General features: G+C 41.3%; 2 protein-coding genes across 3 annotated transcripts; one reads left to right on the top strand and one right to left on the bottom strand.

The window, feature by feature from the left end:
- The first annotated feature begins 256 nt into the window (after window positions 1-256).
- RPL18 (ribosomal protein L18) lies at window positions 257-9,809 on the top strand. The gene is made up of 7 exons (XM_032237428.1): window positions 257-330; window positions 4,362-4,448; window positions 4,965-5,072; window positions 5,599-5,697; window positions 6,643-6,766; window positions 6,878-6,947; window positions 9,672-9,809. The coding sequence occupies exons 1-7, from the start codon at window positions 328-330 to the stop codon at window positions 9,745-9,747; spliced, it is 567 nt and encodes a 188-aa protein (XP_032093319.1). The 5' UTR covers window positions 257-327; the 3' UTR covers window positions 9,748-9,809.
- LOC116522505 lies at window positions 9,797-23,236 on the bottom strand. 2 transcript variants are annotated; one of them, XM_032237425.1, is made up of 5 exons: window positions 23,105-23,236; window positions 22,400-22,523; window positions 14,945-15,204; window positions 13,561-14,046; window positions 9,797-11,260 (listed from the first exon to the last, which is right to left on the bottom strand). In XM_032237425.1, the coding sequence occupies exons 1-5, from the start codon at window positions 23,144-23,146 to the stop codon at window positions 10,796-10,798; spliced, it is 1,377 nt and encodes a 458-aa protein (XP_032093316.1). In that variant the 5' UTR covers window positions 23,147-23,236; the 3' UTR covers window positions 9,797-10,795. The 2 variants fall into 2 exon arrangements, with proteins under 2 accessions (XP_032093316.1, XP_032093317.1); XM_032237426.1 differs by having other exon boundaries at window positions 22,421-22,523.
- Between the last annotated feature and the right edge of the window lie 600 nt (window positions 23,237-23,836).

Below are 23,836 nucleotides of genomic sequence, written 5' to 3'. Positions count from 1 at the left end.
TATGCAATGTAGGTTCAGCCCACAAAGTTTCAGAGAAAACAATACTATCAGGCTGATCATAGCTAAGTTTCATCCGACATCGAACGGTTTCTTATCTCTCTAAGGAGATGTATAAATCAATTAAGTTAACCCGGAAGCTTGGTTTCTTAACAAAGGAATGTCTCTCTACGTTTAACTTACGTTACGTGCACGGTGGTAACATAACCATAGAGAGGTAGAATTGGCCGGATTTCCCTTTCCCGGGCTTATCCTTTCGTTCCCATAGTTCTTTGCGCGTCGGCGGTCTCTTCCGGTCTCTCTTTTTTTTCCGGCTGTGCCGACGCCACCATGGTAAGGGTTGAGAGGGAAGGTGCGGGGTTGTTAAATCGGTTGTAATCTTCTCCAGGGAAGCCGCCTGGAGAGCAGGTTGGGTTGTGCTGATGAAGAGGGAAGCATACACGTCCTGGAAGCCCAGGATTGAACCCCGATACTAGGGAGGCCTGCCCGCATAGGGCGGTTGTTGTTGCAGGATGGAGTTCGGGCCTAAGAAAGCTCCCAGTTTGCGGGCTCTCCTAAAGATCGGGCAGAGAAAGAGGCCCGAGCACGCGCGCGCGCGGCAAGACAGGGTTGAATTCTAAAATTTCACCTCTGTACTTGTAATAAAGTAACGTTAGATGAAAAACGGGGAATCTAATGTCATTAAAGTTTGTTTCAAATATCCTCTAAAGCGGAAGCCCCCAAACGTGGCAATTTTAAGTCTTTGTGAATTTCAACTCCCAGAATTCTGGGAGTTGAAGTCCAGGAGTCTTAAAGTTGCCAAGTTTGAAGACCTCTGCTCTAAAGCAGGACGTTATTTCGGAAAAAAATGTAGTTTTGGTGCCAGGTAAGTATTATAAAATAATGGTAGTGGAATAAAGGACCTGGGCTTTTTATTAACATTTGTCTGTTGTTGTTATTCGAGCAAACTGATTGAGAGGCATAGGATCCGTAAAATGTCCTCCAACCAGATCTGATATACCCAGCGTAGTAGCAGTAGGCAGAAAGACACTTTTCTGCATATGGGAATAAATAACAGTATAGAACAAGAGAAAACTCGTTGAAAATCAATTGGTGAACCTAATGTTGGTACTAAACTGAAAACAAAAAAATAGAGGGTAGGCCCTTTTGTCATGAAAGGTAGTTAAACATGAAGGGTGGTGATGCACAAAGAAAAGACAGAACATAGTATAATTTGAGAGGAACACAGTTAAAGGGAAAAGATTCTTAGTTAAATGGCTTGGAGGGATTGGAAGTTGAACTTGTACTTTGATATGGGAATGTCATTGATTTAGGAATAAATGTACTCAATTACCTATAGGATGCCTCAAATGCTGTTTTAAACATAGCATATTTTCCCCTGTGAATTAATTAGTTGATGCAAGGCCTAAGGGACAGTAGTAATATAATTCTAGTGTACAGGTAGGTCAATATATGACCATAATTGTGGCCAAAATGTGTATTGCTAAGTGTATATTTGTTTTGCTCCATTATATGATTTTTTCTTGCCACATTTGTTTAAGTGAATCACTGCAGTTGTTAAAAGTAGTAAAATCGTTACATGAATCTGGTTTCCCCATTGATTTTATTTGTCAGGTTGCAAAAGGTGACCCCAGGGCACTGCAACCGTCATAAATGTGAGTCAGTTGTCAAGCATCCAGATGTAGATCATATGACCATGGGGATGCTGCAACAGTCATGTGTGAAAAATGGTCATAAGTCACTTTTTTCTGTGACTTTGAACGGTCACTAAGCAAACTGTCCTAAGTTGAGACCTACATATAGTTCAGTTTTCAGTTTATGGCCGTCACTACTTACCTCTCTATGCTTTCTAGGCTGAGGGAATGACAGGGCTAAATCTCTTTTGTACCTAAAGCAGGACTGGATCTCCCAATTTTCCAGATTTCTATCCCAATGCATGAATTGCTACACTAAACTCAAGTACATTTTTTAAAAATGCAATTATTGAATAGTATTGGAATCTTAACCGTGGCACGACAAAACCGCGCTCCACTAAAGCGCGCCCGATTAAACCGCGTCGCTGACGTCATCAGCAGGGCGACAACAGCGACCGCGGAGAAAAAAGGGCGCTTTAAATAGCGCTTTGAAAGCAAGCCGATTCAAGTTAAGGTAAGGGTTAGGTTAAGGGTTAGGGTTAGGTTAAGGGTTAGGGTTAGCTTTAGGGTTAGGTTAAGGGTTAGGATTAGGTTTAGCGTTAGGTTAAGGGTTAGGTTTAGGATTAGGTTTAGTGGGTTTAGGTTTAGGGGTTAATTTTAGCTTTAGCGTTTACAGCGTGCTTTTTTCGTCTCGCTGTGATGACGTCAGCTAAGCGGTTTCGTCGAGCGTGCTTTAGTCGAATGCGGTTTTGTGGTGGAACCATCTTAACAATACTAAATGGAACTACAAAACGCTAAATGTGAATAACATTTAAAAAATGAAATAGAACTGACTAGATTGATTGGAAAAAAAGTACTTATTGGTATGTTGTGGTACCTAGCTGTAGTCATTGAGACAGCAAATGAATGAAATCAATCATTTCTCAAGCTCATCAATTTTAAGATGGGTGGATTTCAACTCCCAGAATTCCCCAGCCAGCATTTGACTAGGACATTTTGGAAGTTGAAATCCATGCATTTTAAAAGTTTTTGAGGTTGAGAAACAATGGGTTAGATAATAATGGATATAGATAAAATAAGTCTGAATAACTGACATTTGTCTAAAAAAAATGATAGCTACTTATGTGAAACAGCATAATAATATGGTGCAACATGACTGAATGTCCGTTGCTATTGTGCCATATCTCATTCTGATGTATTTTACATTTTGTTCACATGATTTTTACATACCCTAACCCTTGTCAGATATGCAAAACGGTATCTGAGAGGGAGATTGTCATTCACAGTTCAATTTTATAAATGCTTACAACAGAAGATCTTATAATTACAGATAGGTCTTGACTTACAACAGTTCATTTAGTGACAGTTAAAAGTTAAAGCATGTGACTTATGGATATTTTTCACACTTAACGTCTGTTGCAGCATTCTGGTGGCCAAATGATCAAAATTCAGACGCTTGGCAACTGATTCATATTTATGACAGTTGCAGTGTCCTGGGTTCATGTGATCTCCTTTTGCGACCCTTTCACAAACAAAGACAATGGGGAAGTCAGATTCACTTAACAACTGTGTTACTAACTTAACAGCAATGATTCACTTAACGATGATGGCAAGAAAGGTCATAAAATGGAGGAAAACGAAGGAAATCTCGCAACATAATTTTTGGGCTCAAATTCTGATGCTCTCAAAAGAAAGTTATATATATATATATATATACACATACATACACACATACATACACACACATACATACATACATAACACATATACATATGCTATATACATACACATAAAAATACACACACACACAAGTCGAGGCCTACTTGCATAGGGAAGCAAACTTAAGTCTTGAGATTTTTCATAGACTAGATATAACCTTCCATGTCAGAAGCACCAAAAGGCTTCTGTGCTTCGGATCAGGATCAGCCAGTGATGTCCCCATTGCCTGGGGGACGGCCAGCTTCAAATATGGGCCTTCAAATTTGTCAACCCAGCCTGCTTACCATGTGAATCAATGTGTTCCTTATAGACTAGATCCATGATGCAAACCTATGGCATGCATGCCACAGGTGTCACACGGAACCATATTTGATGGCACGTGAGGCATTGCCCTATGTCAGGGGGAATTGGAATGCCTGCTCTGGCAGCAGTCCCTGGTTTTTTTTTTCTTCAGATCCTGATTACAGTTTAATTAGAGCATTTTGATTTTGTCCAAGCTAAACTCTTATTTGACATTATATAATAAATATAATGCCAAAACACAGGTCATCCTTGACTTACCTCCACAGTCAAACCCAAAATTTCTGTTGTTAAATGAGACAATTGTTAAGTGAGTTTTGCCCCATTTTACCACCTTTGTTGCCACAGTTGTTAAGTGAATCACTGCAGTTGGTAAACTAATAAGCCAGTTGTTAAGTGAAAATTGCTTCTCCATTGACTTTGCTTGTGAGGTCACGGAAGGGGATCACATGATCTTGGGACACGGCAACTGTCATAAATATGAACTAGTTGCCAAGCATCTGAATTTTGATCACATGATCATGGGGATGATATAAAGGTTGTAAGTGTGAAAAAATGGCCATAACTCACTTTTTTCAGTGCCGTTGTAACTCTGAACAGTCATTAAATGAATGATTGACTACCTGTATAAAGAAACAAGATCTCTTGTCAGGGAAAGGTATATATGAGATATTTCCACTAACCTGAATATTTCTCTTTATTTGTCACAAGGGAATTGATATTCGCCACAACAAGGACCGTAAGGTTCGGCGTAAGGAGCCCAAGAGTCAGGATATTTATCTTCGTCTCTTAGTCAAGGTGAGAGCCAGGTTTTGCGTTTACACGAAAAAGTGTAAAGACATACGGGTATTGGGGGTGTGGGGAGTTACACTTGACAGCAGTGTGTATATATATAAAGGTTCTAGGTGTCATAATTGATCACTTTTGCACGATATGATTCTTAGTTTCTAGGAATCCATTAGCAGCATTTAGATTTAATTTTAGACCATTCATTGCTTGAATATATATTGGAATATACAGGGGTAACCCAGGGTATGCTGATGCAATTAAGTATTTCAGCTTTGTCTCCCCTCAGTCCAGCATTTTGCATCTGGCTCCATTGGCTCTTTCATAATCATTCAGGCGATATTAGGAGATGGTGGGCTGTACTTTGTGGTGATATATTAAAAAAGGCTGGCCTTTATTTGGAAAGGTCTTGTATTGAATAAGGTGGGCTATAAAGTGCTCTGGATTTGAGGCTAATTTCCAGGTGCCTTGGGGCAGGGGGAGAGAGTAACATTGGAGTGTTTGGAGGTTTAATTTCCACCTTCTCAGCTCTACAGATTCCTGGCTCGCCGAACCAATGCCAAATTCAACAAGGTGATACTGAAACGGCTATTCATGAGCCGCACAAACCGGCCTCCATTGTCCGTGTCTCGCTTGGTAAGTGCAAGTCTTCAATTCTCTTATTGCTTTTCTCTTCTTCTTGGTCCTTCAGTTACCCCACAGTTTTAGTTTTCTCTCTTTGCTTTGATACCATTGTTCTTTTCCTGTTAAAGGTGGTGCCCCCTCTGCTGTGGCTTTGACCAAATGGAGAAAAAGGAAGTTGGTATCAGTGATGAGTTCAAGAGCAGAACCATAGTAATATTCTAACAGAAGAGAAAATTAATAACTGGGGGTGGATCCTGAGCTCAGTTTCTCTTGCAACTAAAAATGTCAGCAGGAAAACAATGAAGCTCAGAGAGCACAGCAGCATTCCCCTCCTGATTAGCAATAGCACTTAGACTTATATGCCACTTCATGGTGCTTTTACAGCTCTCTCTAAGCGGTTTACAGCATATTGACCTCCAACAATCTGTTAGGTAGTTTGTAGTTAAAAGCAATGCTGCTAAAGGACCAGTGAAACATTTGTTGATAAAGGCAAATTGGTCAAGACTTGCATGCTAACAATCACTCTTTTACTCTCTAGATCCGTAAAATGAAGCTCCAAGGGCGGGAAAACAAAACTGCTGTTGTGGTGGGAACAGTGACTGATGATGTTCGCATCCAGGAAATTCCCAAACTGAAGGTATCCTGACTGGTGGGAGAATGACTCTTCAGATGGGAGGAGATGTAGAGCAAGGCGACAGGTTTCTTGACAGCTCAGATTTCATAAACTAGAGGAAAATGCTATATATAGGAAGTGTACAGTAAATACAGAACTGTATGCAAAAAATGGTGTATCTCTTCAGTAAATATTTATAGTATAAATTATCCATCAGAGGAACACCTGAATTGAGTTTGATGAATCATTGATCAAAGCTTTGCACTTCAGAAAGAGAATGCTTGATTTTTTTAGATAAACTGCTTTGCTGTTGGTTCTATCCAAAGCAGAAATGCAATTTTTATGAATACTTTTCTTGATATTTTTAATATTCTGAACCTTAGCTTCCTGACTAATCATGGAGTTGTCTCATTGTAGTCAATTTATTAAAGGTATTTCATTCCTAGTTACAACAACTGAGATGTAGGTGAGATTGTAAATAAAAATGTCTTTTATCATTTGCATGGGTTCTATTCCTATCTGTTACATAAAGGAAACAGTAAAAAATGTTATTCTTGTGCACAAGCTTGTCTGCCATTTTATCTGTATGCAAAATAATCTAACATGAATACATAAAACTTTTTCCTCGCGCAACATGGTCTCATATTTTCCAAATGTGGATAAGCCAGTTTGGTGTAGCAGTTAAGGCACCATGCTAGAAACCAGAAGACTGAGTTCTAATCCTACCAAAGGCACAAAAGCCAGCTGGGTCATTAATTCACTCTCAGTCCAGTCCACCTCACAAAGTCGTTGTGGGGAAAATAGGAGGAGGAAGGAGTATTAGATATATTCATGCCTTGATTTATTCAAGTAATAAAGTTGGGACAAAAATAAAAATAATGACCCCCATGGCTAATGAGGGCTGCCTGTGCTTGTTTTTTTAAAATTTTTGAGGATTCTCACATTGTAAACTTTTTTTCTCTTCCCCAGATTTGTGCCCTCAGAGTCACACAGGGAGCCCGCCGACGCATCCTGAAATCTGGAGGCCAGATTATGACTTTTGACCAGTTAGCCATGGCTGCCCCTAAGGGCCAGGGGACTGTTTTACTTTCTGGTGAGTCAGGAGAGGACATTACACTTTCCTGAGTTGTGAAGTTTTTATTGGTCTTAGTGCTGCTGATATCTCAGCCTGACTGAAAGATCTTTCTGAACTTGCCTTCTGCAGGACCCAGAAAGGCCCGCCAAGTTTATCGGCATTTTGGCAAGGCTCCTGGCACCCCCCACAGCCACACTAAGTGAGTATTCCAGACCATTAGGTTTTCTTCTGGGCATTTTGCTCTTACCCTATTTTGTCTCTGATTTTCAAAGTCATACAGTGGTTCAAAATCATGACCGCTTTATAAAAGATTTAATTTGAGCAGAATTCATGCTTTTGCTCATTACTTACTCTTCTGCACTAGCACTTTTGGTTTCTAAGTGTACAGGTAGTCCTTGACTTATCATTACAATTGAGCCCAACATTTCCTTTGCTAAGCAACACAGTTGTTAAGTGAGTTTTGCCCCATTTGATAAGTGAATAACTGTAGTTGTTAAGTTAGTAACACAGTTGCTAAGTGAATCTGGCTTCCCCATTGAGTTTGCTGGTCACTGTCACAAAAGGTGATCACATGGACCCTGGGACACTGCAACCCTCATAAATTCCTGCCAGTTGCCAAGCATCCAAATTCTGATCACGTGACCATAGGAATACTGCAACGGTGACGTGAAAACTGGCCATAAGTCACTTTTTTCAGTGCTGTTATTACTGAACGGTCACTAAACAAATGGTTGTAAGTCAAGGACTAGCTCTAACGCTTGCTCCTCCTGATCTGGCTCACACTATTTCTGATGCTTTTCGTCCACTTTTTTGGAAAGCGTTGAAAGGGGACACACAGCAAAATGGGGAGGCAGAAGTAAAAAGTGTCTTCCAGGAGATGCAGCAGCACTGCCTTCTGGAAGAGGGGAGAAACTATTTTTCCTGTGTATCTGCGAGGTTCATGGTACTTCTGGAACAGTCAGTAACACTGTTGTGCTTACACCACATCTAGGAACAGCCACTGTGGGTCAGTTGTGTTGAGCATTCTGAAAGGCAGGGCTGTTTGAAGGAGAGATGCTTTGTGAAGTTCTATTTTCAGATTTTCAAGGAAATCTTAACTCACATAATGCTCCAAGTCCAGTGGTTGTCCTGGAAAGGACGGTTAACCTAATGCTCTAGGGCTGTGATGGTGAACCTTTTCAACACCAAGTGGCAAAACTGGAACATGTGTATGTGCAAGTGTGGGCGTGCCGGAGCCCTGGAAACTTGAAGACCAGCATGCACACCGGCCACCTGGTCTTTGCACGTGCCAGAGCACCAGAAACACGAAGAGCAGCTGGCGACGGTGCATGTCCCTACAGAGAGGGCTCTGCGTGTCACCTCGGGCACGTGTGCCACAGGTTCACCATCACGGCTCTAGGGTAATACTTGGTAATTGGAAGGAATTTTCAAAGTTTCCCCGAATGATTAAATATATTAGGAAGATATGATAAAGTGCACGAGTTGACCCCAAAATAGTAGAATGGCATCAGAAGGTTATTTCTTAGGTCTTGGATATACAGGTGGTGCTCCACTTACAACCGGTTGCTGAATGACCACTTGAAATTACAAGTTTGTAAAGCACTTCTGGCTGTCAACAGAAGTGGTGTGCCAACACATGTAGGGTCATGTGACTGTATTTCAGGTGCTTGGCAATCAGTTTGCCTTTACCACTGGTTGCACTGTTCCAGTGACATGACCATGAGGCCTCCAAAATGTCCATTCAGAAGATTGGTTTCACACTTATGACCATGAGGTTTGCATAACAGCTGCAGATCCGCCTAATGATTTTCACAAAAAGATTGTAAAATCGTGTCCCGTCACTTGGGCACCTCAACCATCCTAATGACATGACTGGAAATCCAGGCCCAATTACAGCAGTATGTTGAGTGCCATAAATGCAGTCATGTGACTGTTGGCATGATATTTTATGACCGCCAGAAGTGCTTTACAAACTTGCAATTTCAAATGGTTATTTAGCAACCAGTTTAACTTAATCCTTTTTACAGTGTTATCAGTGAGAAATTTGCTCTTAAAGTGCAAGCTGAGGATTTTTGCGCCCCCCCCCCCCAAATAATAGGTACCTGAATGGAGAAGTCTGCTTTAAATTCCTGAGAAAACATCGGGTTCTGTAATTTACCACACCAAATTATTAGATAAACTAACTCTGTTCATATTTTTCTTTGGGGAAAACATTTGTACTCTATGGGATTAATACCAGAATAGACCTGTTCAGAACTAAGTTGAAAGAGATATTTTTGTCTCTTCGTCTTTGAATCTCAGTATCTTTTTAGATCACCTCAGAAAACGTTAGTGAATCTTCCAGCTTTGCTGGAAAGTAGGATGGAAATTTTATGGTTTACATACACCAGTGTTGCTGTATTTGAATATTTTGCAGGAATTTTAAAAAGAGATCCTTAACATAAATTGAAAATCTATGATTTGCAATTGCTTGTTTCCTGTAATATATTAAGGGGAACACCACCACCCCCCCCCCATTTTAACATGTGGAAAAATGAATTGTGCTTTGTAATAGCTGCAGCCATTGAACCCTCTCAACTTATTAATAGGTTTAGGCTGCAATTCTTACATAATTTTCCATGATCTACTGGCTAAGTATTTTAGGAATAAGAAAAATCCCACTGAACACTTATTCTACGGATTAGAGGAATTTTTAAAGGCTAAAAATTAAATAATTTGAAAGGTAGAAACTATAGTTACTTGTTTTTCCACTTAAGAGAGAATCCTGTTGGATTAGGGAGATGAAGAAAAGTGACTGGAAATAGGAAGCCACATTTTGTGCTTTTTTTGGAATTTCAAAACACATGTTTTTGTCCTCTGCATAAAAGTGGGATGCAACAATAGGCCACTTACTTTCCCCCCACCCCCTTTTCTCTTTTTCCAGGCCATATGTCCGATCCAAGGGGCGAAAATTTGAACGAGCTCGAGGTCGTCGTGCCAGTCGAGGCTACAAAAACTAGAACGTTTGATAAAAAAATGTAAAAGCCACTGAGTCAAATTAAATTTTTCCCGCTCAAATTAATATTCTGACAGTATCAGTTTGTTTTGCTGAGAGTCCAGCAGGCAAAGGTTCTTTTGAGTCACAACAGAATTCGAGATTTCACTTTAAAATATATTCTTCTCCCAAGAAATCCTTACCTTCTGTAATTAATAATTCACATGGTAAGCAGGGTCGTAAAAAGGCAATTATTGTAAGAAGTTTATGTTAGCTAGTTAAGGGACTAGATAAGCATGATAAAAAGTGGCACTTTGGTGGTTTGAAAAACTTTTTGAAATTTCAATAAATTTCAGAACATAGAGATTTTCTTGGAAGATGTTTTCTTAAAAAAAAAAATAGAAATAGCTGATCAATCTAATTTTAAGCACTAATTTGGTAGCCACTGGAGACCCAGAATTAAGAGGCAGTATCTGAAAATCCGTGTGAAAGAACAGATTGAAAAAAAAAAAGGAATGAAATTTACCGCGTTTGAACCTGGAAGCTAAAACTGTTTGCTTTAAAAAGAACAAGATGATAAAAAGACCCAGAGAACCAGTTTAAGCTACCAGGCTAGAAAAAAATAACTGAGTCCTAGTCCTGTCTTGGATAGGAAGCTAGCTGATAACCTGGGATCAGCTAGCCCTAGGAAAAATGCAGCATCAGACTACTGAAATAGTTGCAAAGAAAGCCTTAGGGATTTATCCAGAGAGTTACCAATAGTTAAAATTGACCAAAAAAAAGGCATGGGGAGGAAAAAAACCAAACCAAAAATTTCTAGGAAGGAAACTGGAAAGCATGACAAAACATTTAACAATTCATGAAAGCAATATGGGAAAGGTTTTCAAATAGAATTATTGGACTGGGTAGGTGACATGTGAATGTTGCCTTTATTTTATCCATGATCAAGGAAAGCAGAAAGGTTTTTGCTCCAAGAAAGAATTCATCATCATCTCCGAACAGTCCTGTGATCAAAATGTTAAAAGTGAAATGATTATTAAAAGAAATGTCCTGAGAGTATAGGAATCTTTGCTCTAGGTTAGACCCATAGGTTCATGCAGCAGGCAGGCCAAATAACAGGAGATGACCCAGGCCCTCCTCACTTGGTCTTCCATGTGCTGAGGGTGAACCAGGCGTAGGAAACGGAAGCCGAGGGCCTTGTCTGTCAGGCTATGTAAACTCAGTACCTGCCTCTTGGCAGCCTCTTGCTCAGCCGTCAACTCCACAGGTCCTGCCTGTAGGAATGGAGGCAGTGTGGGCAACTCGTGGTCTGTTCCTGTGCTGAAAGTGAGGAAGCCGCTAGGTGCGGCCAGAGCAGACCCATGGATTGAATAGTGGGCCCGAGGACTCCGAGAGCCATATCGTTTGCCTCGCGTCCTTCCTTGGGCTTCGAAAAAAAGCTCTGCACAGTCCAGAGCCACCAGCATCATGTTGTGATGTCGAAGTTGCTGTTGTGGCTTGAAGGCATCTACATAGCGCTGGCTGAAGGCAACTGGAACCTGCCAGTGATGAGAAAAAACTCATTTGCTGTAGGCCCACAGATTAAATAGGCATCTATAGTCACAAGATAGGAGAGGAGGTAGAATATGAGCTAAGCTGGGTGGCTAGCAACATGAGCAATCGGGAGTCAGCTAAAAAGTAGCCTTTTGTTCCCACAGTGATAAATACTTTGGGCTTATTTTTGTCCCCCACAATGGGGGTTGAGAGGGCCAAGTAATCCTTTAGTTGCTGCACTCTAAATATTAATCTGTGTTTTCCAAACTTGACAACTTTAAGACGTGTGGATTTCAACTCTTAACCCGGTGAATTGAATTCAAAGTTGAAACACTCATGTCTTAAAAGTGTCAAGTTTGAAGAACACTTAATTTGATAAAAGGAATATACGAATATAAGGGTGTATGATTTACATTTAATTAAACGTTTTGTTTTGGCCCTGCTTATTTTTGGGAATATAGTGCTTGTTAAACCAAGGCTTAGTGTCACTGATCAGATATAACTAGATAGTTTGCAAGCTGTAGTGGATCACTAGTATGATTTGTGAATAGGAAATGCTTCACAATTGGAATGAAATTCTGTATTTACCCAGTTCCCCCAATTGCTGAGATGAGAGTCTCATCTAAGCTTTCTTCCTTCTGATGCTTCTGTATAAATTTGATAAGGACCCTGATGCAGGATTAGAACATATGCTGTCCAGGAAAATATTCAGTGACATTCAGAAAGTCATTAATTTGACCTTGTGCTAAGGAGTATCGATGAAGGTCTTGTTTTTATTTTGACTGATCAAGGAAGATTTGGAAAATGGGCATAAATACATAAAAGAGTCCAGGGAAAGGGTTTAACTCATTGAAATTAATAGAAAACATTTGTGGCAATTTAGTATGCTCCATTAATTTTAAGTGATACTTCAATATAATTCAGATTTGATGCACCCTACAGATCAAACAGAAGAGCCAGTTGGAGACTGGTTAAGCCACTGGATTAGCAACCAAGAGACTTTGACTTCTAGTTTTGTCTTGAATGCTAAGCTAGCTGGGTGACTTTCAGCCAGTCATTCATTCTCAGCCCGAGGAAGAAGGCAATGGCAAACCAGGAAAAACTTTGACCAAAAAAACTACAGGGTTTTCATCCAGGGAGTTGTCAAGAGTGGAAAACTGACTCAAAGCGCACACACAAATGGATCAAACAAGAAACAATTTTTTATCCATAATTCGAGGGATGGGAGTGTGCTGCAGCCTAGAGTTAGATCTTACAAGGAAAATAACAATTAGGCAGTTGGGTAAGTAGGATGCTACCTCCTTTAGCCTGATCCACTAGAGGGCACTGCATACCTGCATTTAAAGAAACTAATCCCTTCAGCTGCCATGAAACAAGTCAAAGCTATGGGAGCTATATTTAATTCTTAACCTCAGCCTGCCTTCCCTTACTATTCCCCCCTCCCCAACATTTATTCCTTGAACAAGTTTTTTTTTTTTTTAATGGGAGCTAGGAGAACTTATACTGACAATTTGTAAATCTGGTAGCATCTTTTTACAGCAGTATTTCTCAACCTTGGCAATTTTAAGATGAGTGAACTTCAACTTCCAGAATTCCCTAGCCATTCATGCTGGCTGAAGAATTCTGGGAGTTGAAGTCCATCGATCTTAAAAGGTTGAGAAACGCTGCTTTAAACTGTCAAAGGAAAAATTAAAGGCCATCACATATAGGGGGGGAAAGGTTTTTGAAGGAGCACATAGAATAAATAACCCAAGTGCATTTAACATCTAAGTATTCTTCCTCGGAGGCCACTTTGCTCACTTTCGTTTTTGTTAACACAAAATTCAACCTTTCAAACCTTTCATCTCCACAGGAAAGACTTTCCTGGAAGAATAATGAAAGGTCGCCTGATTTAAATGAACGACTTTTATGAACCTGAAAGGCAGATAATCCTCAGTATAAGAATTCCCCCCAAAAAGGGAGGAGGAAAAGAAAGATAAAATGCTGATTTCTCCATTTTAAGGAGAAGACCGTTTGAAGGCTGAGAGAAATCCAAGTAAATACAATAGGCAGCCATTGAGGAAGACCAAAATCATCAGAGAGAGAGAGAGAGACAAGGACAGACAGACAGCTTGAGGTTTTTCTATTGTCCGTTTTTTCTATGCTGCCTCAGTATCTGAACAGTTCCCACCTTTTTCAACTAGGAGACATTAGCTCAAGATGTTTAGGGCAGCTCATCTGGACTGGGATGAGGGAAGGAGAGAGAAAGGAAGGAAGGAAGGAAGGAAGGGAGAAAAGAAAAAGAAGGAAGCACTGGCTTCCTCACCTGTCGTAGTTTCCGCTCCATCAGCTCCATCCAGGTCATCCAGTAGCGGCAGGCTGTGGATTCAGAGATACGGAAGCGAAAAGCCAGGTCCTGGAGAAGGAGACCCAAGCGCAACCGGACAAGCACCAAGAAGAGCTGGTTTTCGGAGCTGAGGGCACAGGCAGGGCCATTTTCCAGGCTCTCCCCCTCCAGGAGGAAGTCCAAGAAGGCCCTGAGGCGAGGGTATCCATCAAAGCCTGTGTAGAACCTCAACCACTTGCTGTGGGTGTTGACACCCTGCAGGGAGAAAACCTCATCTTGCACTCGGCCCTCAAGCTTCCCCCTCACTTGATCTTTCAGTGAGAGGGTGGTGGCACTGCGGGCATCCTGCTCCTTCTGCAAACATGGCCCTCGAGGCTCCAGCTGGTACTGGTTCCTGGCTTCAAGTTGAGAAACATGGGCTTCAAGATCAGCAAGAACATGGCATTTCTTGGCTTCTGCTTTTTCCTGGAAACAAGGGCAAAAGCCACATTTCAGGGTTTTTTTTTTCCTCTCCTCACCATCCCTGTGTTGGTATATTACATGCGGGAAAGGTGCTTTTTCAAGAGGCAACTGGGCTTTTTCTGGTTTTTCTCTGAAGACGTTTTCCAAGAAGCTTCTTCAGCTGCTCTGACTTGGATGGTGGGGAAAGGGGAAGGATTTAACATTCCTTGCAGACAGCTGGTCATTTGCATTATTTTAGAGAATAACAACTTGGTGGCTTGTCTGTGTCCTCGGGGTCACTGGAGAAGTGCAAATGGACGTGGAGACTTCTTGGAACTGCTGAGAGGATTGTGTTGTGGAGTTGTGCTTTCTGCAGGGTGTTTTCCGCCCTGTGTCCCTTCACAGTTGAACAAGGGCACAGGCTGTTGGGGATGAATCTGTGTTGCCTCCATCTCAAACTGAAGAGCAAATGGTTCCTGCAGTCTGCAATTTTTCTGGAAATCCGTTCATACCCCTGCACTATTTGAAAGGTGTTCATCTTAAAGTGTATAGCTAAATGTCTATGGAGCTTCTCAGCCATCCTGGCCATGGTTGTCCCGAAGGTGCTTTTTCAAGAGGCAACTGGACTTTGTTTTCCTTTGAAGATGTTTCCCGATTCAGGTGACCATGAGGACACAGACAAACCTCCAAGTGGCCTCAACGACTCTCCGGAAGAATGCAAATGACCAGCTGTCTGCAAGGAATATTAAATCCTTCCATTCCCCAGCATCCAATCAGAGTGAAAGAAGCCTCTTGGATGAGAAATGAAATGTCGTCTAAGAAAAAGGAGAAAGTCCAGTAGCTTTTTGGAAAAGCACAACCTGGAAGACTGAGGATCTCCATGGGCATCAGATGCACCAACTTATGCATGGCTAGCCCTTACCTGAAGTTCATGATACTGGAGTTCCTGGTCCTCTACAGTTTTCTGCAGGCTGAGGAGGAGCTCGCTCTGGTGGGACAAAGTGTCCTGCAGCTTCCTCACCAGGTTCTTCAGAGCTGCTGCTTCCCCAGGGATGCAATACAGAGCATGGTCGTGGAGAGCTGCCTGATCCAATGGGTTGGGCTGGTGGTGGAGAGGCTGGCTGCCAAGGTTTGTCCCCTCAGCTGCTAAGGTCAGGTCACCAAGACATGGGGCAGCTTCCGCTATGGAGAGATGGGGTTCCAAGTGCTTAAAATGTCATGCTGATGGCCCGAGGACGTGAACATCTCTCAGGGCTTTGGCCAAACTCTGGAAGACAGTGGAGGACAGGAGGGGCCTGGTGTGCAAGGCTCAATGGCAGCGATAGCTAACCTTTTCCAGGCCGAGTAGCCAAAAGCACAAGTGTGCCCGAACCCCCAAAATGCAGTGTGCCCCCTGCGCATGTACTCTGCCCCCCGCACATGCACCTGTGACCCCCCCTACACATGCTGCAACCCCCCATGCATACATGTGCGACTACCACACACGTGTGACCCCCTGCATGTGTGTGTGACCTCCATGAACACCCTGCCCCCAGAGACCCGATGGCTGGAGGATGGCACCTACATATGTGTGTTGGAGCTGAACTGAGACGACGGCGTACATGCCATCAGAGAGGGTGTTGCATGCCACCTCTGATATGTGTGCCATAGGTTCGCCATCATGGGTCCATGGGGTCGTGAAGAGTCAATCACAACTTAGCAAGTGAACACCAGCACTTAAGAATTCACTGACGTCCATCTCAATTACCATCACAAGTAGTCCTTGATTTGCCATTCAAAGTTACGGTGGCACTGAAAAAAAGTGGCTTATGACCAATCCTCACTTGTGTACACCACTCACGCCATCCCTTCGGTCACCCGATCAAAGCTCCGGCGCTTGGAAACCGGCATGTGTTTACAACAGTTGCAGGATCACATGGGATCACATGGTTGACATTTGTAACCTTCCCAGCTGGCTTCCGAAAAGCAAAGTCAATGCGGGAAGCCAGATTCGCTTAATGCAGTGGTTCTCAACCTGGGGGTTGAACGACCCTTTCACAGGGGTCGCCTAAGACCATCGGAAAACACATATTTTCGATGGTCTTAGGAATCGAGACACCAATTTTATGGTTGGGGGTCACCACAACATGAGGAACTGTATTAAAGAGTCGCGGCATTGGGAAGGTTGAGAACCACTAGCTTAATGACTGTATGAGCCACTTAACAATTACAGCTGGTCCTCGGCTCATAATTCCCTTAGTGGACCGTTCAAAGTCACAACAGCACTGAAAAAAGTGACATGATTTTTCACACTTACTGTGGTTGCATTCCCATGGTCATGTGATTTACATTCAGATCCTTGGCAATTGGTTCATATTTATGACGGTTACAGTGTGATCCCCTTTTGTGATCTTCTGACAAGCAAAGTCAATGGGGAACTCAGCTTCAATTAACCGTGTTCCTAATTTAACAGCTGCAATGATTCACTTAACAAACGTGGCAAGAGAAGTTGTAAAATAAGGCAAAACTCACTTAGCAAATTTCTCACTTAGCAGTATAAATTCTGGGCTCAATTGTGGTCGTAAGTCACGGATTACCTGTACAGTGTTTTGTTTAACAACTATAGCAAAAAAAGGTCATAAAATTGGGCATGACTCACTTAACAACCATTACAAACTTAACAAACATTACAATGCTGAGTAAAAGAAATTCTGGTTCCAGTTGTGGTTGTAAGTCAAGGACTTAACTATGCTGTAGTTTCCACAATATGGTTCTTTTCAAGAATTATAGAGCTGATGTGATGAATTGGGACAAGGAAGAATCAGAGTAACAAGCCGGAGGTGGTATTCAGCAGGTTCTGACTGGAGAACCGTAGCAGAAATTTTGAGTAGTTTGGAGAACCAATAAATACTGGTTCTCCGAACTACTCAACTGGTTCCACCCCCATCTATTCTCTGCCTCCTGAGTCCCAGCTGATTGGGAAGAAATGGGGATTTTGCAGTATTCTTCCCCTGCCATGCTCATCAAGCCACGCCCACAGAAGTAGTAAAAAAATTTGAATCTCACCACTGTAATAAGCCCAAAGGCTTGACTGAATAACAGGCCAGTTATTAGGATGATGTTCACACAAACACACCTTGCCACTATTACCCAGGTCCGTTTTAGTCTAGTGTAGTGTGTGAACAAGGCTCTGTTGATTTACTATTTCATGAAAGGGCAGAAAATTGGATCAAAATGAGTGAGCAGGTGATGGAACCAACTCACTCTCATCTTCAGAAATTGTGAAGATAAGACGAAAGAAGCATCTCTGCTTTGATATATATGCCACTCTGAGCTCCCAGAGAAAAAAAAGAATTTAAATGCATCCATTAATAAATAATAAAAAACAAGCCAGCTTATTGTGACATTTCTCAGTCAGATGAATGCTAAATTGCTAGAAGGAATAAACCTCTTTGAAATCCTATCCAAATGCATATTAGTGCAGCATTTCCCAAATAATTCCTACTGGCAATCTGTTCTTTTAAATTAACTAAAGCTTGTTCTTCAGACATCACTTCTTTACCTGTTTAAGAAATCTTATCAGGTGAATTTTTAAAAAATGCTTAGGCCACTAAGATTTATGTGAATAATTATCAAGGATTGCACCTCAACTTTTTTTAAAATTGTGTTCTTGTATTCATTTTTATTATGTGGTTTAAAAAAGCAAAATAAATGCTATTTGTTTTTAGCTGTTATTCTCGGCAAGTTCTTGTTTTGATATCAGCAGAGTGGGAAGTTTAATTAATCAGTTGCCTTTCCCAGGGCAGGTAGTTCTGCTGCATTCTGCGGTGGGAGTGACAAATGTTATTTATTGGCTGATAACCATTCTTTAGCAGCTGGTTTGGCAGATGTGCAGAGAAATGAAATTTTGAGATGCACAAAGTCCTTGCTCAAAGCTTAAGGGAGTGACAGTGGGAAGAACAGAGCTACCTTTTCCAATCTGCATCTTCAGAAGCCTTGGGCTCCAGTTCTCATCACCTCCCACTTGATGGCTCTGCTGGCTGATTTTAAAACATTGAAGTTCTCTAACTTATATAACAAAAGTGCACATAGTCAAGGCTATGGCTTTGCCAGTTGCAATGTATGACTGTGAAAGTTGGACCATAGGAAAGGCTGAGTGCCAAAAAATTAAGTCCTTGATGTATGCTGCTGGAGAAGACTCCTGCGACTCCCTTGGACTGCAAGGCAATCAAAGCGGTCAGTCCTAGAGGAGATCAACCCTGACTGCTCTTTAGAAGGCCAGACGCTGAAGATGAAACTCAAATACTTTGGCCACTGAATCAGAAGGAAGGACTCACTGGAGAAGAGCCTAATGCTGGGAAAGATTGAGGGCAAAAGAAGAAGGGGACGACAGAGAAGGTGGCCGGATGGAGTCACCGAATCAGTAGGCCTGAGCTTAAATGGACTCCCAAGGTTGGTAGAGGACAGGAAGGCCTGGAGGAACGTCCATGGTGTCGTGATGGGTTGGACACAATTTCACAACTAACAACAATTCCTTAAGAAACCCAAGCTTACTGCTTTGAGAAATTGAGGATTGGTGATATAATGTATAACTCTAAGTATATATTATAAAGATATCTTGTTGTTGATAAATAATTTTAATAAGGAAGTAATTAAAAATTGATATATATATGAAGTGACTATTTAGAATAACTTGTTGAAAAATGAAGGAATAACATTTTTGTTTGAATGTATGATGTACAAGGACAATAATGAACATAAGCATACTCGATAGTTGATTGGTGGGATTATACATAAAATTGAAAGTGATATACAAATATAAATGGTTGGTAAATCTTTTTCATATCGGGATATGTGATTATATAAAGGTATATTGTTATTAAACAGACAGGAATGTAAGGGAATTAGGTTTATTGAAAAAATAATAATTATAACTGAATATACATTGTACAATGAAAGTGAGGTATCTAGTTATATTAGATAAAAAATCTCTGATTGTAAATGTAATTGAGAATATGGATGCAAAAACACTTGTAACCAAACGACATGCTGTATGTAATGGATGAGAATTTTTTTTATGTTGTTTTTTTAATGTTTAAAAATAAAAACAAATTCCAAAAAAAAAGAAACCCAGGCTTACTGCTTCGATAAATTTGTTTGACACCTATACTAATATAGAAGTAAATTTTGTTTAATACAAAGGGGAAAATATACTTAAATCATGGATATAGTTTGGAGTAATGGTTAAGATACTGGTTTAGAAATGAGAATGACTGCTAGTCCTGCCTTAGACATATAAACCAGCTGGGAGACTTTAGGCCATTCACTCCCTCTCAACCCAATCCACCTCACAGGGTTGTTGTTTGTTGGAAAGTAGGAGGAGGAAGGAGTATTATGCATGTTCACCACCTTGTGTTACAGATAGTCCTTAACTGACTACAATTGAGCCCACTTTCTGTTGCTAAGCAACCCAGGTGTCAAGTGAGTTGTGCCCCATTTTAAGACCTTTCGTGCCACTGTTAAGCAGTAGGCCTGAGTTTAAATGGACTCCAGAGGATGGTAGAGGACAGAAAGACCTGGAGGAACGTTGTCCATGGGGTTGCGATGGGTCGGATATGACTTTGCAACTAACAACAAGCCTGGCAGAAAATTGTGATTGGGAGGGAGGAGGGCTGAAACAGAGGATGAAAGATGAGAGAGCCAGAGCGTTTTTTAGGCCAGCCTAATTTTTCTTCTTTGGATACAACTGGAATCCAATTGCTTTCCTTTTCTCTTATTTCTGGCAGATCAACAAAATCAAGGTTGGGGTGGGCAACTATGGCCCCTTTATGACCTATGGACTTCAACTTCCAGAATTCCTGAGCCAGGCTGGCTCGGGAATTCTGGGAGTTGAAGTCCATAGGTTGCAAAGAGCCATAGATGCCCATCCCTGATCAAGACGGAGCCACAACTATGCAATCAATGCCTTACCTCTTTTTGATTATATGGTTGCTGCTGCCATCTTAATTTTTTTGACAGATGGATCCAGTCATGCTAATCCAGTAATTCTTTAATTTCCACCATTCTGGGTGAAGATAATAGAAAGAACAGATGCTCCAGTTTGTGCACTCCTGAACATATAAGTAGTCGAGTCATGACCACAATTGGGATCAGAATTTCCATTGCTAAGCAAAGCAGATGTTAAGTGAATTTTCCCCAATTTTGGCAATCTTTTTGCCATAGTTGTTATGTGAATCACAGCAGTTAAGTGAATCTAGCTTCCCCCATTGACTTTGCTTGTCAGAAGCCAGCTAGGAAAGTCACAGGTGGCAATGATATGACCCTGGGACACTGCAACTGTTGTAAATACATGGCAGTTGCCTGGTGGCCGAATTTTGATCATGTGACCATTGGCCTGGTGCAATGGTCATTAGTGCGAGGATTTTTTTTCCAGTTCCCTTGTAACTTCGAATGGTTGCTAAGTGAATGGCTGAAAGTTGAATCAGTATCTGTCAAATGAACTCCAGATTAGCCTATAAATATCATTTTACTTGTCCTATGATCTGCCCCTTATAATTAGATTTTGTGAAATACACAATGGTGCATTTGTTGGAGGTTTAGCATTATGCTTTTACCCAACCAATTGTGGTTTATTCAATATGCCATGATTACACTTACTATGATACATAAACCAGGTCAGTGTAGCTCAGGGACAGTAATCCATTCTCTGATCATGGAGATGGCTTGGAATATGCTGACTATGCAGAATATGTGATGCTTGATATTTTTTACCTCACATTAGTTCTATGAAAACTACAGTAGTTGCCTAGACACTTCTGGCTGGCCCCCTTTTTATAGTAATGATGTTCAGGGCCTTAAACACATGTATACATACTTGGCTGAACTAGAAACTGAGGGCCATGAGTTCTAGTCCTCCCTTAGATATCAAAGTTGGCTTAGCGACTTTGGGCCTCTCACTCCCTCTCAGGCCAACTCTGAGAACCAATTTTGCCCAGTTATTAAGGCTAGAAAGCAAGAGATTGTGAGTTCAGGTTCTGCCTTAACCACAAAAGATATCTGGGTGACTTTGGATCGGTCAATCTCTCTCTGCCCAACCCACTCTCAGGGTGGTTGTGGGGAAAATAAGAGGAAGAAAGTGTACTGAAAATGTTTGCCACTTCCAGTTGTTTTTAAAAATAATAAAGGTGGGATACAACTAAATGAATAAACCCACCTCATAGGATTGTTGTGGAGAAGAGGTAGGACTATTATGTACAAATTATAAGTAGTCCTCAACTTACAACCACAATTGAGACCAAAATTTATGTTGTTAAGTGAAACATTTTAGTTTTGCCCCATTTTACGTCCTTTCTCGCCATAGTTGTTAAGTGAATCACTGCAGTTGTTAAGTTAGTAACATGGTTGTTAAGTGAATCTGGCTTCCCTATTGGCTTGTCACAAAAGATGATCCATGACCCCAGGACACAGCAACGGTCATGAACATGAAGCAGTTACCAAGCATCTGAATTTTGATCAGGTGACCATGGGGATGTTACAACAGTTATAAATGTGAAATATGGTCATAAGTCACTTTTTTCAGTGCCATTGTAATTCCAAACCGTCACTAAATGAACTGTTGCAAGTCAAGGACTATCTGTAGGGATGGGAATAGTAAGAATGCTTGAGATTCTCACAATGACCAAATCTGAAGATTTGCGGGGGAAGCACTGCTCGATGTCCCGTTAGAAAAAATATGTGGGCACACGGGAGGGAACCTTCATTTGCTGTGGCACCCTAGTTTGGGAAGCCTCTTCCTCTACGTTGGCACTGCCATGGCCGGCCTTTCAGTGCCAGGCAAAGATTTGGCTTTTCCTTCTGTTTTTGAGACTTAAGCATGTGGGTCTGAAAGCGCCTTTTACTCCTTTGTGTGTGTTTCAATCAGTTGTACTGTGGTTATTATTCTGCGTGTTTAAAGTAAGTTATAATTGATTTTAATTTCCCTTTTTGCATGAGCTGCGAACTGCCACAAGACCTCCTAGACAGACCATAAATATTTTAAATGAAAAGTAAAATCAATGAGGATGGGAGGCGGGGGGAGGACGACAACATAGAATGTATGGCTCCCAGACAGCCTTGGCAGAATCAAGGTAGCTCAGGGATAATAGCTACATTGCCTAATGTTTCACAATCTTGGCAACTCCAAGATGTGTGGGCCTCAACTCCCAGAATTCCCCAGCCAGTTGGCTGGGGAATTCTGGGAGTTGAAGTCCACACATCTTCAAGTTGTGTGGGAAATCCTGTTGGCTGGGGAATTCTAGGAGTTGAAGTCCACAGTTCAAGTTCAAGTTACCAAGCCTGAGAAGCACTGCTCCTGCTTATTATTTCTTGCATATCTGTGCAAAAAGATCAGAGGAGATACCAAAGCCATCCTGAAGCTCACAGCTCAGCTTTTTCTTCTTCCTTCTAGGCGGAGAGGATCTAGCAGATACCTTTATCTCTGGCCCAGAGTGTGCGTCACAGTTGCATGGTGCACCCAAGGGAGCCTGGGGGATTTGGATATGAATTAAAAATTAGATAGCACTAATCTTTCAGGTGGCAAAAGTGCTCTAATGCTCAAGATAACTTTGATTTTTATGAATGGCTACTGTCAATTATCACAGACGGCATGTGCTCCATTTTATTTCCTATTCCCACCTCCCACCACAGACCAAGGTGTTTAATATACACCTCTCTCCCTCTCTCTTTCTCTCGTCTCAAGATGTCACGCCTCTGATGAAGAGGACTTGCATGGTAATAAATGCATCGGTGGTTGTTTTTTTTTTTAGTGTCACAAATTTCTGCAAAGATTTCTTTACAATTGCTTAACCGACCTCATGTCCCGAGGAGTTGCTTTAAGGCGGGTTATAAACCGAACACAAACGGAAGCAAGTTTGCAAGGTTCCCAGGGTCAACCGGCGTTCCCTAATCTGTGGCTGAACTACGACTCCAGTAACTGGCTGAGAATCATGGGAATTATAGTTAATGCATCAGGAAGGCCTTCTTATCATTAATGCAACAGAAAGGCAAATATGAAACTGCATGCCTAAACCATGCTAGGACACCACGCGCTCTTGCCAACAAATACCTGCGAGAAAATACGGCTGCAGCCGCTGCTGCTGCTCTCCATTGGCTCCCGCAACCTCGTTTCCGATCCAAAATGGCGATAGACGTGAAACTGCCCTATTTCTTTTAGTGGCACGGTTAAAGTTGGAGCGGGTCGCAGTCGAGGTTCCCACAACCAAGATGGGGGATTGCGCTTGAAAGCATTGAAACCGAAGGAAAGTGGTAGGGGTTCCGCCAGAAGTTGGGCCCTAGTTGCTGCATATAAATACTTTTCCTTCAGCGAGGTTCTGGAAGAGAGTCGTTGATAAAAACGCGTTTTAGAGTTAGCGATTTTACTTTTCTTCCAATATTTTACCAGAAAGGGCCGACATCGTTACTATATATATATATAAAACAAAGGAGGACATAGACAATTAGATAAGAGGACAAATTGGGAAAAGAACACACTTTTTCTTGGGCTCTGCAACAAAAATTACAGTGAAAATTGCAAAACAACAACAACAACAAAACCTTAGGCGTACGTGTATATAAATTTTTTTTCCAGCAGCAAAAAGATGGTTTTTTTCAATTACAATATTTTTCCAATATGTCTTTAGTTTCAAGAATATATGCTAGCAATAATATATAATTGACATTTTAGAAAAGTATGAGTCATGTGATCTATAGACAAGAGTGATGTAAATTTGAAGAGGATGGAATAAAGCTGATAGCTGAAATCAGGATATAAATTACATTATGTAAATCTAGATTTCCA

Source organism: Thamnophis elegans, chromosome Z (genome assembly GCF_009769535.1).
Source record: "Thamnophis elegans isolate rThaEle1 chromosome Z, rThaEle1.pri, whole genome shotgun sequence".
Taxonomy (NCBI): Eukaryota; Metazoa; Chordata; class Lepidosauria; order Squamata; family Colubridae; genus Thamnophis; species Thamnophis elegans.
This window is presented reverse-complemented; position numbering and strand designations above follow the sequence as displayed.